General features: G+C 43.2%; 1 protein-coding gene across 4 annotated transcripts in view; it reads left to right on the top strand.

Moving 5' to 3' along the window:
• The first annotated feature begins 605 nt into the window (after positions 1-605).
• The window catches only part of ap1g1 (adaptor related protein complex 1 subunit gamma 1), a 28,673-nt gene continuing 10,152 nt past the window's right edge, over positions 606-19,126 (top strand). The window contains exons 1-13 of one of the 4 annotated variants that reach the window (XM_036587345.1): positions 606-1,141; positions 11,605-11,808; positions 11,931-12,055; positions 12,410-12,551; positions 12,654-12,750; positions 13,724-13,800; positions 14,190-14,198; positions 16,318-16,413; positions 16,627-16,707; positions 16,799-16,897; positions 17,005-17,060; positions 18,252-18,365; positions 18,461-18,601. In XM_036587345.1, the coding sequence (XP_036443238.1) occupies positions 11,608-11,808; positions 11,931-12,055; positions 12,410-12,551; positions 12,654-12,750; positions 13,724-13,800; positions 14,190-14,198; positions 16,318-16,413; positions 16,627-16,707; positions 16,799-16,897; positions 17,005-17,060; positions 18,252-18,365; positions 18,461-18,601 (1,238 nt within the window). In that variant the 5' untranslated portion in view covers positions 606-1,141; positions 11,605-11,607. Of the gene's footprint in view, positions 1,245-11,604; positions 11,809-11,930; positions 12,056-12,409; positions 12,552-12,651; positions 12,751-13,723; positions 13,801-14,189; positions 14,199-16,317; positions 16,414-16,626; positions 16,708-16,798; positions 16,898-17,004; positions 17,061-18,251; positions 18,366-18,460; positions 18,602-19,126 lie in introns of those variants that run through there. The other 3 variants (XM_036587346.1, XM_036587347.1, XM_036587348.1) reach the window with 3 other exon arrangements.

Genomic DNA, 19,126 nt, shown 5'->3' with positions numbered 1-19,126 from the left:
GCCCTGACCATGGCGCCCAGGGAGCAATTGGGAGTTAGGGGCCTTGCTCAAGGGCACTTCAGTCAGGTACTGTCAGCTGAGGGGATCGAACCAGTGACCTTCTGGTTCCCTAACCTCCAGCCCACGATATACTGACATATACATATATATATATACACACACACACACGGGTATATATTAGAAGTATATATACTTCTAAAAACATTATCTAGTTTATGATGAAACGTGAAGGCTTGTGGTACTACCTGAGCTAAAACAAAAGCTTGCAGCGTGTGATAAATTTGTATATTATATAATAATGGTATTTTTTAATGATTTCAGCACGACTAATCTATTTCACAGCAAAGCTATGATTCCTTAAGCATTTCTGCCTGCAAAATAACACATTTCTACGTGATTTTGTCTCACTCGGGATCACTAGACGAAGAATATTTAAATAAAAATGTGGAAAAAAAGAAAACTTTGGACGCGCTGCTTCAAACGGGGGCCTGCTTAGTGACTCTCTAAAGAAGTGCCACAACAGTGCAGGATGACGTCATCAGCGACTGCCACGAGGTTAGGGCGCAGGCCGCAGCACCGCTCTCACGGCCGTGCGTTGGTCCTCCTCCGCCGGACTGACACGTAGCAGAAACGCTGTAAATGCAGCACCGCTGCGGTCGTTTCTCGCCGTTACCGCGCTACGCGAACGACGTGGCTATAATAAAGCGATGCGGGGATTAAAAACGCCTGCTGTTTCGAGCGGACAGAGCCTCAGTGAAGGGGATAAAACCCCAGAGTTGTGTGACGGACAGGTGGCTAGCTGAGCTGTAGCTTCCTGGCTCGTCACTTTAGTGCAGTCACGTCATTACAGACCTCTAGGTCTGACACATCAGACAGTCGTTTTTTTTTAAACTTTTAAGTTCAGATCATTGTAAAAATAAAGCAGAAACGCCTCAGTAGCGTCTCTGCGTGTTTAATTCCCTGCTGTCCTTTCCGCGCCGCGCCGTTTCCACCTTGAAGTTTGGGAGATTATTCACAGTAACCTTCCGCCTGCAGTAGAGGTGCTGAGGCTAGGGCCGCCGCCATTTTGAATGTCTGGTCTGTTCCTCCCTCCGTCGCCCACAGAGAAGATTCCAGTTGTTTTCTGGTGTCATTACGGCTGGTGAGTACAGCGTCTGTCGGAACTAGAGAGATAAGCAGCTCCTTTGACGGTTCGTGGGGTCGGGACTCGTCCGGCCGTGCTGTTTGAACGCTGTAAAGGCTGGGTAAGGAAAGGGGGGTCGGGAAGTGGAGCAAGCTGAAGGGGCTCAGCCAGCGTTACGAGCTCAGCCGCTGCTGGCGAAGAAGTGCACAACGGCGCTGCCATCCACTCTCCAGCGTTCTCGCTCGGTCGTAGCGACACCGTTAGCCAGGTTGCACACCGCTGCAGGCACTGGCTCGCTAGCTGGCTAACGTTAGCCGCCGATAGGACATCAGGCGTGTCCACACTGACCAACCTTCACCGCGCTCAGCCACAGAAAACCGTACGTTTAGTCAACTCCGTCGGTTTTAACGCAGGTCTGCCGTTCGATAGACATCCCCACACATTTCCCCACAGTAATGCGGGTATTTTCATCCTGGTAAGATCGCTAGCTTAGCTAACGTAGCGTAGTAAAGTTGACGTTAATCCTCAGCCAAACCAACGCTCGTCGGAGGCCTGGCTAACGTTAGCTAGGTTAGCTAGCGCCGCTGTCTAGTAGGAGAAAGCGCAGCTAATCGATTCATTACTTGACCAGGGCTTGAAAAAAGGCACACGAGTTCATTTTTTAAAAAAGACTTGGCTTGTTAAAGTAGCTAATCAAACACCATGTATTTTGAGCTGATGGAGTAAAACCATCTGTAGTCTGTGCTGCGGCCTTACCTAGGTTTGTAAGGTTAGCCCAAGCTGCTGAAATGCGAATTTGCTTTAGTGTAGGTGAAATTAATTGTACAAAGAATACATTTTAATCATAGGATGACAAAAGCACGATTCTGGCTGCGATTTCCAAAGCCGGATTGCAGACATGCTCACAATCGTCACGTTACTGACCGTGTCCGTCTGTAAGGTTAACGTTACAAGTGAACAGGTTTCAAAAGGAAGTGAAAGGCGAGTATTTGTAACCGCATGTAGTGCTAAATGAACGGAGATGGGTCTTTTATATACGAGGAGGATCAACCCCGTTTTAAAACAATCTGTAGTTTACACTTGTGGACAATTCCTGGTTTTCCTAGTGACGTTTTTAGGTGGTATGGTAGAAGTAGGTAACCTATGAATGGAGGAAGTTGTTACCCGCACGGATGAATGTGTGCCTGCATGTCGAGCCCTGTGTGGTAAAGTCAACCTTCGATGCTGTGTTTGATTACAGAGTATAGCAAATTTGCATGTCCTGCAGAGGAATAAAAGCCAGCGTTTTTATTTCTTTTACCCTGTGCATCTGGCAGTGAATAGATGAGGGTTGTTGCTGTGTATGAAACTCAGATTATTGTGATGAGACGTGCATCCTAGGAAGGGAGCAAGCGTGTAATGTAATGAAGCTTTTCAGGATGCAGGGAGAAAAGTGTGTTTAGTTTTTGTGTAGCTTGAGTTTTTGTCGGTTGTGTGTGACGAGCGTAGACTGTCTCCCATTAAATCTTGGTTTTGTGATGGTGTCCCCACTTGGCCTACATCAGAGCTGAATGGGACAGTACTGAATGTGTCACTTGGTCGGTTCCCTTGGGGGTTTCGTTTGTTTTTGTTCCTCTTCTGGTTGCCAGGCTCATCCTCCATCTGACCGACCCCTAATTCTCCAGAGGCAAAGGTAGACTGCTTAGGTGAATGATTAAAAAAAAAAAATCCATCTGAGAGCAAAGATGTGCTGCCACTCTATCAGTTAATCTCCCAAGTAAAAATCGAGAAAGCAGGATCTTGTTATTGAGCTACTTGTATGATATATCTGTGTTTATTAAGGTCATGTGCTAAATAGGGGGGGGTAAATTAGCTATAACATCATTATGGTCAGGTTTAAGCGTGTAGGCTTACAGCTTGGCGCAGCTCTCTTTCCATGGACACTTCGACCAAATGACCCAAAGCCTGCAGAAAGAAATGATGGGGGGCCATAAACTTAGTGGAACAGTACTCGTTTTGTCCCGCTGACCTTGGTGCGATTGGCCCTTGAGCTGTTGCTTTCCTGCTGCTGTTGAGCGTAAACCTTCTGCAACTTCCACTGCATGTTTTTTCTGGTGTAATTCAAATTAAATTTAGTGGTTGAAAACATGATTGAAGGAGTGTTTTAAAACAGAACAACAGATTTGAAAGCTTTTTCCAAAGTACTTTCACCCCAACATCGTTTCATAAACACCTGTTTTGCAAGGAAAAATTCATTCTAGCAATATAGTTTGAATGTTTAAAGGAGGGGTGGCCAAATTTTAAATTTTGTTTCATATATTCTTAAATAATTTATTTGAAGAGCAGCATGTAAAAATGTGTCTTTCATTGAGTGAGGAACTGGGATCTCTAACATCCTCATGGGCCAGTATTGGCCCTGGGTCCATGCTTTGGGCAGTCGTGGTTTAGATAATGCAGGTTTAATGATTAATATTAATGATTAATATACACTTCTGTTTGTTTTTGCAGTCTGTTGGTGGGTGTGTGTGTGTTTGAGTCATGTTTTAAGCTTATTTGGGCCCAATAATGAGTCACATATTTGTGGTATGTTGTCTGATCAAGAAGTTTCTACCTTTGCCTTCAGGTGATGTACAGATATTCGTCTGAACGCAGGCCGCTGTGGTGGACGAGGGGGAAACAATTCATCTCAGAGTTTTCAGGAATGTAGAGGGTCATGACCTCTCATTCTGCTTTGATCACTGAATTCTTACTTTATCAGTGCAGCCAAGCCTTATTGAAGGCTTCCCTTTCTCATTTCCACTGCGCATAAACGAACCTGATATTTCCTTTTAAAATGTTGTTTGCGAACTCTCAACTCTGTATTGAACAGGAAGTTTTTCCTGTTGACTTTTGTGTGTGTTGTTTTTCAAAGACTCTTCCAAGGTGTTACTCGCCCTCGTGGCTGCTTTACAAGACGACTGTTGGAATGGGGAAAAGCTGAATAGCAGCCTGTCAGCAAAGTCGGCAGTGTGGAACTTTGACCTGCTTGTGTGCTTCATTTGCATGTCCATCCTTCGTTTCTGTTTTTCGTCAGTGACCGATAAAAATGCATGCAGCAAAAAAAAGGTTTACAGTTGTTGCAGTGTGAACAGGATAGGGTGTCTACTAGGCAGCAGTGCAGGGTTTTTGAATGAGCGGCGGACAATCCCTGATTAATTGTCCTGTCAGTGGTGTGGGAGGTTTTGCATCATGGGCACACAGTTTGGTGAGGAAAAGAAACTTGTATATACACAGATCAGGCGTAACATTATGACCACCTCCTTGTTTCTGCGCTCATTGTCCATTTTATCAGCTCCACTTACTATATAGGTGCACTTTGTAGTTCTACAGTTACAGACTGTAGTCCATCTGTTTCTCTGATACTTTGTTAGCCCCTTTTTACCCTGTTCTTCAGTGGTCAGGACCCCCATGGACCCTCACAGAGCAGGTACTATTTGGGTGGTGGATCATTCTCAGCACTTCAGTAACACTGACGTGGTGGTGGTGTGTTGGTGTGTGTTGTGCTGGTGCAAGTGGATCAGACACAGCAGTGCTGCTGGAGTTTTTAAACACTGTGTCCACTCACTGTCCACTCTATTAGACACTCCTACCTTGTCAGTCCATCTTGCAGATGTAAAGTCAGAGACGATAGCTCATCTGCTGCTGCGCAGTTTGTGTTGGTCATCCTCTAGTCCTACATTAGGAGTCACAGGACGCTGACCACAGGACGCTGCTGGCTGGATATTTTTGGTTGGTGGACTATTCTCAGTCCAGCAGTGACACTGACGTGTTTAAAAACTCCAGCAGCACTGCTGTGTCTGATCCACTCAGACCAGCGCAACACACACCAACACACCACCACCACGTCAGTGTTACTGCCGTGCTGAGAATGATCCACCACCCAAACAGTACCTGCTCTGTGAGGGTCCATGGGGGTCCTGACCACTGAAGAACAGGGTAAAAAGGGGCTAACAAAGTATCAGAGAAACAGATGGACTACAGTCTGTAACTGTAGAACTACAAAGTGCACCTATGTAGTAAGTGGAGCTGATAAAATGGACAGTGAGCGTAGAAACAAGGAGTGGTCATAATGTTATGCCTGACCGGTGTATTCCCTTTCTTTGTTTTTGTGCTAATAATCACTTTTCCAACATGAGGCTGTGGTTTGTTTAAAAGGAAACTTTTAGACTGATCTTTGTTATCTTTACATTCAAGCCTATTTTCGTCTAATGGGTAATTTTAGTTGTGCTGGTAAAGAGGGCTGTATATTTGTTTTTCTTTACACTGTCCATTTAGCGAGACCTTTTCCTTGCAGCATCATCAACTGTTTTGCTGAGAGGGAGCGAGATGCTGAAAATGTCTTTGTTCAGCAAGTAATCACTGTACTTTCTCTCTTGCTGTAGCAGCTTAATTATGTGCTGCATGCTAACAGATAAAAGAGCGGTGTTTATCTGTGACGGCAAGCCATGAAGCCTGTCTCCTCTCCTCACTGAGGTAGACAGGGGGAATAAACTTTCTGGGCTTGTTTTTGCCATCGAATCTCCTGGTGTGACAGTAGTGATTAATGTACGTTTTCTCACCTGGCCTTTTGGTGTGATAAACAAAGGTCTCTTAAGCGTCTTGAAGCTCTCAAGGCTCCAGTGCTTGGACTTGGTTCTACATATTTTTGTCCCGTGTCTTCGTGTCCTCCGTCTGCTCATGTCGTACCTTCCATTAATGGACACACGTATTATAGGGGTCACTTAGGCTACGTTCACACAGCAGGTAAAAGTGGCCCAAATCCGATTTTTTTGTTTGGCTGTTCACATTATCTTTTAAATGTGATCTGTATGCGACATCAATCTGAACAGATCAGCTCCTAAACCGACCCGCATGCATAAAGAACAGTCTTCACGTGGCTCGTCCAGAGGTTAACAGTCGTGACGGTCAGCGAACGCCGGTCGCTCCTGGAGGGTTCAGTTTCGTGTTCGCCAGCATCACAGGAGCCATCGTGAAGCTTCACTGACTGACAGCTGGGCTCATCACCCAGAATGTATTAGAGTTCGCCGTAAAAAGGGCGCGGTCACTTCTTTGGTTCGCGTCCTCAGATTCTTTAAACTTTGCTTTCAGACTTTTAACGGTTCTTTGACGCTGCAGCCTCGTTCTCCTGCGGCCGCGTTCGGCATTTCTTTCGTAATCTCTTCAAACACGGAGGGTTTTGGATGAGTCTCGTCTAATCTTTGTACAGAAATGTCAGCCTAAATGTTTGAGTCTCAGCAGTGCAAAATTATGACAAATGTGGAGTTGGATTGAAGTAAAAGTCGCATGAATTCTAATCTGGCTGTTCACATTGAGTCGCATCGCCGTAGATCGGATACGGATCGGATTTCAGTACCACGTATGAAAGCGTCTCAAATTGGAATTGAAAATGTCAGATTTAGGTCCGAAACGTACTTCACGCAAGGACGCAGACGCGGATGCTGTTGCATCTAGTTGCGTTGAAAAATGTGTTACTACGCCTTACATAACGTGACACAAGCGCGAGCTGCAATCTGAACGTTACAGCAAGGGGGCGCTATAACAAGAGCCAAGCCTGACCAAGCGGTCTCACACGCAGTTGAGTCTCACGCAAAGACGGCTTACATAATCATAAAATATCATACATTTATCGCATTTCCATTTCAAGAGAAGAGGTAAAGCAGCTCAATCTCCTCTACTGTCCACGCTTAGCTGATGAGGCTGTTGGAACAACAGTAGATCCCTCTCTGATTTGCCCTCTATCGCCCCCTTCAGTACTGAGTGTTTAACCGCGACAGCAGCGTAGCAACGCACGGTGAGTTCAAACGGAAGGACAGAGTTTGCAGTTTGGTGAACGAGTGCTGTCATTTGCGTTCGCTTCCATGTGTGAAGTATGTTTCGGGCCTTAATGTGTTTTTTGCTGTTCATGTTGACACACATCTGTGCACACATGAGGAAAAAGGTCAGATTCGGGTCACTTTTGCCTGCTGTGTGAACACAGTTTTAGTGAAAGCCATTGTGTTTTCTCAAGTCGAAGTTCGAGCCAGAAAGATGGCACATTGGGCGAAAAATGTCATATCCGTTCAGCCGCTGCGAGCAGTGAGTCATTTCCTTTCTGCCATCTCTGTGTTGCGTGTGTGTGTGTGTGTGTGTGTGTGTATAAACACACTCCTATATCTTTGCTGTCTCTGCCACATAGCAGTTGTAGACCATTGACTCACAATGCTGATTCCAAGCTTATTCCTGAGGGCTTAGTTAAATGAGCCAACTCTCCCACTCCTATACGTGCCTTCAGTCCTCAAGCTGCATGTAGTCTACATTCACAGATTGAGCTTAACCCCTTAAATAGTCCCGGTCCACCGCCGGGCCCAAAGTGCACCTGCACACCTTTATAACTTAATACACTCTTTAAAAAAGCTACGTCTTCAAGGGTTCTTTAATAATGAAGAGGATTTTATATAGAACCTTGAACTCTCAAATAACCGTTGATTCATTCTAGCAGTATAGTTTGAATGTGCTGTCGATGGTTCCTCATTGAACCTTTTTAAGAAGAGTTCTAAGTGGCACCGAAAAGGCTTCTTCTATTCTTACAAGCTTGATATCAGTAGAAGAACCCTTTTTTGGTGCTATATAGAACCATATACAACACATTTACCATCAATCTGAAGTTTTTTGAGGGTTCATGGTTACATAGAGTGCATAGAACCATTTTCTTTACTAAAGAACCTTTTAAAGAACCCTCTTTTTAAGAGTGTAGCTCAGCCAGTTTGCCTTGAAGTCCCTGTAGTGACTGAATAATAAGCCTTAGAGTCTAATAAGCCTGGGATTTTAAGGGGTTGAGATGGACCTTAATCTGAGCTTTGGTGTGCCTGATGTGGCTCCAGCCTGCACAGCCTCCATTTGCTGTGCTGCACACCTTGCAAACAGGAGGCAGGTAAATGAGCTCTTGGCTGTGTGCACAGTCCTTGTTACGTGTTCAACAAGGACATGTAGACAGTTGTTTTGGATCAGCTGCCGTTTCTAGCCAGATGTCGAGTCTGCAGTCTGCCCTTACATTTGCACTTGTGTGTTGGAAACGTTTGGCTTAACACGTCGTCGCACATCAGTGTTTTTGATGCCTTTCTTAATGACCAACTGTGACCAAATGCCTTGTCAGTTTATATATCCTTGTGCAGCAGGAAGTCCCCTGGTTTCCAGACGCGAGACTCGGTTCATATCAGATGTTGTAGAAGCAGGTTGCTGATATTACCCAGCCTACCCAGTTGAGTGTAAATAGACGAGAATGTAATCTTACCACTACGCATGTGCTCCTTTAATTTTTAATCAGGCTCCAGCACACTGAAACCTTAGCGCTCGCCTCTGAAGGGCCATGGAGGAATGGAATTTCACATGTGGTTTCACTGTTATCCATCACAGCGTTTGATTGTGATGAATATGATCATTTTAATCTTTCCCTTTTTAATTTTTGTGCACAAATGATGTTTTGGTATAGCCTGTGTGAGGCATTAGTCAGTCAGGAGTTGCTGCTCTCCTGAGATTTTTAATGATATTTGGAGACTTCTGGGTACAGATCAAGGACTTGCTGTGGCATGCTGAGCTTCAGATTCGCTATTTGTTATAAGTGACGATCTCGTTTTCAAGTGTGAACGCTGTTGTGGGTAATTTAGGGTCTGAATTGGAACAGTAGGTGTCAAAACAGCCAAACCAAAGTATGAGGTTATATATAACATTATGGCCACCTCCTTGTTTCTACGCTCATTGTCCATTTTATCAGCTCCACTTACTATATAGGTGCACTTTGTAGTTCTGCAGTTACAGACTGTAGTCCATCTGTTTCTCTGCATACTTTGTTAGCCCCCTTTTACCCTGTTCTTCAGTGGTCAGGACCCCCATGGACCCTCACGGAGCAGGTACTATTTGGGTGGTGTTGTGCTGGTCTGAGTGGATCAGACACAGCAGTGCTGCTGGAGTTTTTAAACACCTCAGTGTCACTGCTGGACTGTGGGCAGCGTCCTGTGGGCAGCGTCCTGTGGGCAGCGTCCTGTGGGCAGCGTCCTGTGGGCAGCGTCCTGTGACCACTGATGAAGGACTAAAGGATGACCAACACAAACTGTGCAGCAGCAGATGAGCTATCGTCTCTGACTTCACATCTACAAGGTGGACTGACAAGAAAACTCCAGCAGTGCTGCTTTGTCTGATCCACTCGCACCAGCACAACCACGTCAGTGTTAATGCAGTGCTGAGGACCTGCTCTGTGAGGCTCCATGAAACAAAATTTCATGTGAATTGCATGATATAAAGCTTCCAACTGCAACTCATTTGAAACTCCGCCACAATGGAATTAGCCTGCTTTTGTGATCTACTTAGCTGGATCATTTTTATTTATCCTTTTACACAGAGCGGAGATTAATTTTATAGAATAACAGAATGAAAATGATTACAGAAGACCAAGATTTGCTTCTCGATGAACTCGGTGCTTCTAGATGAGCGAGACATGAAACACAATCGTGGCTTAAACATTCATTTTCGAAGGCTTAACATTCACAAAACAGGCTAAAAATTCATATGTATGATAAAGGAGTGCTTAAAAATATGGTTGTGACAACTGGAACAATTATGCACAGACGACAAAACTGCAAACATGCAAATGTAAATCACATCATAGATGATTTTACAAAGCAAGATTATTGAAATGTATTAATATATATTTGGATAATTTACAGAGAACTCAAATGTGTTGCATGTATGTTTTGATTTCTTTGTGTAGCTGTTAAGTTGCATGGAAGTTATATTGCATGCAACACGCAACGTGCAACTAGTTGCCTTCAAGTTTCACTATGTAAAGCCTGCCTAATGTCCACACGCAACTTGGCTGCCTTGCAGATTTCTTTTTCATAAGCATCTAAAATGCCTGAAGGATCCTGTGGATCTAAAGGATGCGTAGCTTTCCAGAAGCAGGTTTAAAGAAAAGGATGCAGACAAAAAAAAGAGAAATTGCATTAGAACACAAAAACTGAACATCTGAGGTTGGACTGATGAGTTTAAAAATATAATTGGGATTGTTTTAATTATAAGAAGTCGAACAAACCAACTTCTGAAACTGAACTTAGAGGTGTTTACAGGAAGTACAGAAAAATATCTCTCCAGTTAAAAAAAACAGAGCGAAACGAAGTCTGACAGTAACAGAAGCTGTAATAACGCCAATGGGGGGAAACGTTAAATACTGCAAATATCTATATTATAGATATTGTAGTAAGATGTTGAGGCTTTTTAGTTTTCTGTTTTTTCTTTTTTCCTGGTGCTGAAAAATGAGTAACTTGTGCTTCGTCATTTTTACTGGAAATGACTTTTGCACAGTACTACAACTAAAAAAATGTGCAAACTAACCTAGTTAATCTTGAATGATTGTTTTACTGTTTAGATTCATCTTTTAATATTAAAAACTGTGATATGACACTTTATTATTTCACATTATGTTACTATCGTTTGTTTCACTGTAGAGTGAGCATGTTTCTAGTCACAATTGGCCTTTAGAAATACTTGAGGTTAGACAAAAAACGTCCCACTTTAGACCAAATAAGATTACTGTTCATTGAAACAATTTTTTAATCTTCAGCTTCTGGTGTTCTGAGTTGCATGCTGGTGATGGGCCAAGATTGATCTAGACCAAAAGTCCTAGTGCCATCCAGTATATTTTGTGTGAAGGTAGAGCTGAGTGATATGGAAAAAATATTATTTTACAATACATGATATGCCATAATACTTTATATAACAAATCGCATAATAATTTTTTCTGATATCCCACAAAATGGAACAGTTGGGGGAAAAGAAGTGCCACATTTTAAAAGTACTTTGAAAAAATGAATACAGTGATTTGTATTCAACATTTCACATCCTGCACTGCTAAAATTCCAGTTGAGCAGCACTAATTATGATTTCTTTGCAATTTTTTTTTCTTTTCTTTTGAAGTACTGGTGACATCCACAATATACTAAAAGAAGCATATCGCTGCTGTCGGAACAAAACCTCATCTCCATTTTTGCCGTTTTTCAGTTTTTGACGTAAGTTGTCCTGTACGTTGTGTCTACATTTCATGATGAATGGACCTAAAGAAATGGTCCAAAATTACTCAGAAAAAAGTCTGGTTCCATTGACTTACTTTAAAAGTAAAGCATGTTTTTTCCTTCTCCTGTAAAGTTACCATTTTGGACCTACAAGGTTTTGTTCCAGCAGCAGCGATATTGTCACAATATGGCCCAGCCCTTGGTCAAGTTGTAGGTTAGGCTGAAATATAATTTCGTATGAAACTTAAGTATTTTTGATGGTTCCTGCAATTACCCATTGACCAAGTCGCTTGATAGCTGCTTGCTTGATGGCTGTAGCCTGCGACTGCTGACGTTTTGGAGTGGGATCTCATTTGTCTTTGTAAATGTGCCTAATGTTACTCCTTCAGTATCTCATTGGCTCACATTGTGTCTTCATTGCAGAGGATGCCAGCTCCGATCAGACTGCGGGAGCTGATCCGGACAATCCGGACGGCTCGGACCCAGGCTGAGGAGCGAGAGATGATCCAGAAAGAGTGTGCTGCCATCAGGTCATCTTTCAGAGAAGAAGACAACACGTACCGCTGTAGAAATGTGGCAAAGCTGCTGTATATGCACATGTTGGGGTACCCAGCGCATTTCGGGCAGGTAAATCAAATGGTCCGCTGAACACTCGCTGCTGTCATTTCTAGAGGGGCTGCTAGAGGCTGTCTAATGTCCTGTCTCATCGAATTTCACCATGTGTGATGTGTCCAATCTCATTTTTTCAGCTGGAGTGCCTGAAGCTGATTGCGTCACAGAAGTTCACAGACAAGCGAATAGGGTACTTGGGGGCCATGTTGCTGTTGGATGAAAGGCAGGATGTCCATCTACTTATGACGAACTGCATCAAGAAGTAAGCAGCTGGCAACAACTAGGCTCATTTAACTGTTCCTTTGTCAGATGCAGCTAGCTGTCTGGTTGGTTGAGCTTCAGATAAGATGTGAGGAATGGGTTGAGGGTGTGAAGTGCAGTATGTGCTGGTTTAAAAAGTAGTTATCACTCCTCTGATATTCCGCACTGCTAGGCACAAACGTGGGCCTGATATCTGTGTCAGCAGCTTTGTTTTTGCACGACTTCACCCTTACCTACCTCGTTTCATGTCTGCACTTCTGAAAAGTGGGTTTAGTGGTCCCTCACATTGTGTTACCCTTTTGTTTCTGACCCGTCTTTCTGATTTTCTCTCTCTGCCTTTTTGTGTCCATTGCAGTGACCTAAATCACAGTACACAGTATGTCCAGGGACTGGCCTTGTGCACCCTGGGCTGCATGGGTTCGTCAGAAATGTGTCGTGACCTGGCAGGTGAAGTGGAGAAGCTCCTCAAAACATCAAACTCCTACTTGAGAAAAAAGGTAGTTGCTACTTCCACTTCCCCCACTCAGATATAGCTGATGAAGTCTGTTTGAACTTTTGGATATGTGAACAATTAAGGAAACGAGACTTTGTCCCCACAGGCAGCGTTGTGTGCAGTCCATGTCATTCGCAAGGTCCCAGAGTTGATGGAGATGTTTCTGCCTGCAACGAAAAACCTGTTGAGCGAGAAGAATCACGGTTAGAGACAAAGGCCCTATTCCATTTCTTCTTTTTAACCCTACCCCTTGTTTTCGAGTGTCACCCTAACCGCTTGGAACTGAGTTACTCTTGCCCCATGAAATGGGACCCTCAAATAAAAATAAAAAGAGCATTACTTCATTAACAGTTACTAGCGCTGCTCTGTAGGCGTCCCTGCCAGTCTGCAGTGACAGCAGAGGAGGGTAAAGTTCAGCTCCTCACTGCTGGGCTTTAGTTACGTTTAGGGCATCATATGCCTTCAAAGAGGGGGGCAATTATTTATTATCACCCACCGCTAATTCTTTGGTGAAGCTAAAGGCTGATATTCACCAGTTTCTAGTTTGAATTTTCCCGTTCCACCTTAAATACTGCAGCAGTTACTTTCTGGCGCTTCAGGCGCCAGAACTGCTGGACTATTTAAGGTGGAACGGGAAAGTTAGCTAGCTAGCTACCAAGACATTTGCATGCTATTAGAGATTTCTTTTTTATGCTGTGTTATGAAGAAAAGGACAATAATGCATTGAAACGACATTAAACTAAGATAATATGTTGGTTATTGTAATTTTTAACGGAGAAAATTCTCACATTTGTGTGTTTCTTTGGTCTCTTGTTCTCCATCTTGCCGGTTTTTCTTTGGTTCTCATATCACTTTGTTTGGAGTCTCTGAAAAACCTCCGTTTGGAGGGCCATGTAGCCCTAACACTTCGCCCTACCCCTCTATCTCAACAAAAATCTGGACACCCTACCCCTAGACGTGAATGTGCAAAACAGAGGGCTAAGGGCTGAGTGGGAGGGGTAAGGAGTAAAATGGGATTGGACCAAAATCTTGTTGTGCATTGTCGGTCATTTTAGCCTTTGGATTTCAGGGTTATGTTTTTTATTTATCATTTTTCTTGACCAAAGGAAACATTTCAGTCTTTATCTGTTAACGTCAGTTTCTTGTTTTTTCTTTAATTGCTGTTTTATAATATAGGAGTTCTCCACACATCTGTTGTCCTGCTCACTGAAATGTGTGAACGAAGTCCTGACATGCTTACTCACTTTAGAAAGGTATGTGGTCATCCTCTTTGCTCCGTACCTCAGCAGTCATGGTGGTTTTTTTTGAAGTGCTAAATTGGGGTGCTAACTGTAGTGCTGTTACTGTGTGTAACAATGTCTTTGGCAGTTTGACTTTTGAATAGTAGATGTAGACGTATTTTTCAGTGGAGGTGAATATGGGCTCTCCTCCTCTTCTCCTGTTCTCACTGTGTGTACCTATTGCTATGCTCTCCCTCAGCCTGAACTGCTGTGCCAGCACGCCCACCTCTCATACTCATGATCGTAACATTTATTTTAAGCTCTTCTCTGAAAGTGAACTCTCTCTTCCAGTTCCCCCCCCTAACATCTACTTCATATTTTTTCTGTCATTTGTCTTTGTTACAATTCCTGCATTGTGTTAGAATGAAAAGGTAAGAGGACATTCTGGTTTCATAGCTGGTGCATGCTCTTAAAGAAACTCACCTCACCGTGGTCACTGTAGATGTAGTTCACTTCTTGGTTTTGAAGTATTTTCTTTTCTTTGTCTTTCTAAATGTTATTTGTTGTTTTTTTTGGTTTTGGTTCTGAATGTCATCACAAGAATATGTATACTTTGCATACATGTTTCTGTAGTCCAGCATTCACCATTAGACTAATTTTAATTGCCATTCATCTGTTAGACCTTTGTTTGTGAAAGACTGTTATTTTGGTATGTTGGTTACCTCACGGGCACAGATCAAATTAGGTTTTTGGCTAAAACTAACATGGGATTAAATGTCAATGGAACTATGGTCATTGATGTTAATTATGTAATTTATGGAGATACAGGTAAGGGTGCCTACACACTAGAGGCTGACAGCTCTGTCGGACTAAAAACGTGTCTGTATGCAGTGAAAAGACGCATCATTGAGCGTCGAAAAAGTTCAGATCATTTCAACTTTTGCTACAACGCATTCTGACGTGGGGGAACGTCAACCAGTAGAAACGTGCAGGCAGAAGACGGATGAAAATCCATGATGGAGGACAGTAGCAGCGCTGTGTACTCTTTTCCGATCAGGCATAACATTATGACCACCTCCTTGTTTCTACGCTCATTGTCCATTTTATCAGCTCCACTTACTATATAGGTGCACTTTGTAGTTCTACAGTTACAGACTGTAGTCCATCTGTTTCTCTGATACTTTGTTAGCCCCCTTTTACCCTGTTCTTCAGTGGTCAGGACCCCCATGGACCCTCACAGAGCAGGTACTATTTGGGTGGTGGGTCATTCTCAGCATTGCACTGACACTGATATGGTAGTGGTGTGTTAGTATGTGTTGTGCTGGTCTGAGTGGATCAGTGCTGCTGGAGTTTTTAAACACCTCAGTGTCACTGCTGGACTGAGAATAGTCCACCAACCATATCCAGCCAACAGCGTCCTGTGGGCAGCGTCCTGTGACCACTGATGAAGGACTAGAGGATGACCAACACAAACTGTGCAGCAGCAGATGAGCTATTGTCTCTGACTTTACATCCACAAGGTGGACTGACAAGGTAGGAGTGTCTAATAGAGTGGACAGTGGGTGGACACAGTGTTTAAAAACTCCAGCAGCACTGCTGTGTCTGATCCACTCAGACCAGTGCAACACACACTAACACACCACCACCACGTTAGTGTTACTGCGGTGCTGAGAATGATCCACCACCCAAATAGTACCTGCTCTGTGAGGGTCCATGGAGGTCCTGACCACTGAAGAACAGGGTAAAAAGGGGGCTAACAAAGTATCAGAGAAACAGATGGACTACAGTCTGTAACTGTAGAACTACAAAGTGCACCTATATAGTAAGTGGAGCTGATAAAATGGACAATGAGCGTAGAAACAAGGAGGTGGTCAGAATGTTATGCCTGATTGGTGTATGACCATCACCATAATTTCCTTTCGGTGGCCCATATTTCTTTGTTTCTGATCCAAACGTTTTGTTTCCTGCTGGATTTCGAACTGTACAAATTCCTCCCCGCTCCAGTCGTGTACACACCTTCCTAGACGGATAAGATCTGCATGCGTATGCGTCTACCGCTCCGTCTTTGCGTTGTCTAGTGTGTAGGCACCCTAAATCCCATAGAATTATATAATCTGATGCATCCATTTGATTCACTTACTTTAAACATCCTAACCAAGTCGTTGCCAGTCTTGGACCTTGGGTACCCCTGCGTTGCACATTCTTGTATTATGCCCATTAAAGTAAACCCATTTTAACCTGATAAGTCTTATTAGCTGTTGGATTGGTTCAGGTGTTTTGGGAATAGAGAAAACACCAACATGTGCAGTGTATGGAGTGCTCCAGCTCCAGGACTGGGACATGCTGTCTTAACCAAATGTGCTGAAAGAATCAGACTATTTTAAGATGATTTTCACCCCATTGTGTTTACCGTTGCTCCCCTCTTTTACTTGTTTTACTTTACTGTGTGTATCTTTTTTTTTTTTTAATTGAGTCTTAATGTGTATGATAATCTTCTGAAAGTCTTTTAATAATTTTCAATTTTATTTTTTTTTACTGGCCTTTTTCTAGCTGGTTCCACAACTGGTGCGAATCCTGAAGAACCTTATCATGTCTGGTTACTCTCCTGAGCATGACGTGTCTGGCATCAGTGATCCATTTCTGCAGGTATCCCCTCTCCTCTCCTCTCCCATGCTGCTCTTTGACATTTACAGCGTAATCAACAGAATGAGACAATTTGACAGGTCTATTTTTATAGACGTATATTGTGTACTGATCCATGATTTGTGCGCTGACTGTGCACACAGACCCCAGACAGCATTTCTTCTATCCTAAATTCAGTTGACTCAGTGGCTCATTTGTCTTCTGGATTTATTTCAGGTGCGGATATTGAGGCTACTAAGAATTCTGGGAAAGAGTGACGACGATTCTAGTGAAGCTATGAATGACATTCTTGCGCAGGTGAAACCTTTGAGTAGATCTGAGTTTACAACTCAAGGTTCTCCGCAATCAAACCATCAAAAAAATGTTTTGTTTTTTTTTTCCTCTGTAGGTTGCGACAAACACTGAAACAAGTAAAAATGTAGGCAATGCAATCCTGTATGAAACTGTTCTTACAATTATGGACATTAAATCGGAGAGTGGCTTGAGGGTGAGTGGGCTACACTTGTAGCAATGCTGTTTTGTTAAGGGGATCACACTTTCTTCCATTTTTATGTTTAAAAAAATAACACCTGGATGTTTTTCTTCTAACTGCAGGTATTAGCGATCAACATCCTGGGACGTTTTCTTCTCAACAATGACAAAAACATCAGGTAGCTGTTTTCTCCTCAGCAGGAGATGTCAAGACTTTATTTGATCTAAAACCACATTTTTGATTGCTTGTAGGGCTGGGCGATTAATCGAAAAGTAATTGAAACTGACATTCAGAACCTCTAACCGACGTAATCTTGCCCATGTGGGTATTTTGATTTATTTATTTTTAATTCTCCTTTCCCACTCTATGTTCATGTACTGTCTCCTTAAAACTTACTACCGTGCGTGTATCTCGTGACTCCGCCACGTCCAGACTGCGACATGAAAGTTGAGGCCCAAATCTGATTTTCAAATGATTTTGGGCTGTTCACTATCTTTTAAAGGTGATTTGTATACGACATCAGTCTGAACAGATCAGCTCCTAAACTGACCCACATTCACGCGGCTCATCCTGAGGTAAACTATCAAGATTGTGAACGAGTGCCAGTCGCTTCTGGAGGGCTTAGCTTCATCTTCACCAGCATCACAGGAGCCATCATGAAGCTTCACTGACTGACAGCTGAGCTCATCACCCAGAATGTGTTCGAGCTGTAAAAAGGGCGCGGCCACTTCTTTGGTTCGCGTCCTCGGATTCTTTAAACTTTGCTTTCAGACTTTTAACTGTTCTTTGACGCTGCAGCCTCGTTCTCCTGCAGCCGCGTTCGGACATTTCTTTCAAAATCTCATCCAAAACCCTCCGTGTTTGAAAAGTCTCTTCTAATTTTTGTACAGAAATATCACCCCAAATGTTTATTAGGTCTCAGCAGCACAAAATCATGACGAACGTGGAGTTGGATCGACACAAAAGCCGCGTGAATTCCGATCTGGCTGTTCAGACAATTTACATTACGATATGCAGAGCATGTTTACAGTACAGATCTTTTCAGTGAACTATGAGAGGGAAAAAAACAAACAAAAAATAATCATTAATCGTAATCGCGGTAAAACATTCAGTTAATCGTGATAATGACTTGGTCATATCGCCCAGCACTAATTGCTTGTTGGTTGATATTAGATAGGTTGGTTTCATTTTGTTAAATGGTGATTCTTAAACTGAAGATGTCCACATCATGATCTAATGGCAGCTTCTTTAGATGCTTTGTTTAGTAACAAAGCCACTTTCAAACAGTTTGAAGTAGTCGGAATTAGCTTCGTGAGTCTTGAGCTGACTATGACCTGAATTTGTGCTCATTTGCCCATTCTCTCTTCAGATACGTGGCGCTGACATCTTTACTGAAAACAGTGCAGACAGACCACAATGCGGTGCAGAGGCATCGGAGCACCATTGTGGACTGTTTGAAAGACCTGGATGTCTCCATCAAAAGGTAATTCATGGGCGCTTGCTTATTTTTAGTCCTTTTCTGACTCTAAGAGTAACACTGTTGTGAAAAACCCACCTATGGTCTCTCCTCCTCCACAGACGTGCGATGGAACTGAGCTTCGCCCTGGTCAACGGCAACAACATCCGAGGCATGATGAAGGAGCTGCTGTATTTCTTGGACTCCTGTGACCCAGAGTTCAAAGCCGACTGTGCGTCAGGGGTCTTCCTGGCTGCTGAGAAGTACGTCTGGGTTTGTTTAGTCCTCCTGCTGTGCACTGGAGGGTTTTGAGGCTGTTTGTGTGTTAGACCAGTGGGCGTTGTAATAAGTGACCAGACTTTTGAGGTTCTTTGTAGCAGCCCTTCACAGCAAAAGCTGAGGCTAGCAGGGAGTTTTTTTTATTGCACTGAAAAGCACTGAGTTTGAGGTGCCTTGGGAAGCAGAAACAGCATCAGTAGCCCATTTACCTAGTTGCTTTTAAAGCTGTTTAGACCAGAGGTAGTTGTTATAATGAGTGAGTTATTAAGCTGCTGGGTGATGATATAATGAGTGATCCATCGTCAGACCTTGACGCTGTTGACACATTCATTTCTGACAGCATGACTTACAAAAAAGGAAATTAGATAGGAACAGACAAAATTATCAGGGTATGGTTTGATCTGTTGTGACTGAGTCTTTAGTCCTATTCGGACAACATTAAGTTTGTAGTGTCCTGGGGTCATTTCTTCTTTTACAATTGACCCTCTGTGATTTTATTTCTGTCTGTT

This window comes from Colossoma macropomum, unplaced genomic scaffold (genome assembly GCF_904425465.1).
Source record: "Colossoma macropomum unplaced genomic scaffold, Colossoma_macropomum, whole genome shotgun sequence".
Taxonomy (NCBI): Eukaryota; Metazoa; Chordata; class Actinopteri; order Characiformes; family Serrasalmidae; genus Colossoma; species Colossoma macropomum.
This window is presented reverse-complemented; position numbering and strand designations above follow the sequence as displayed.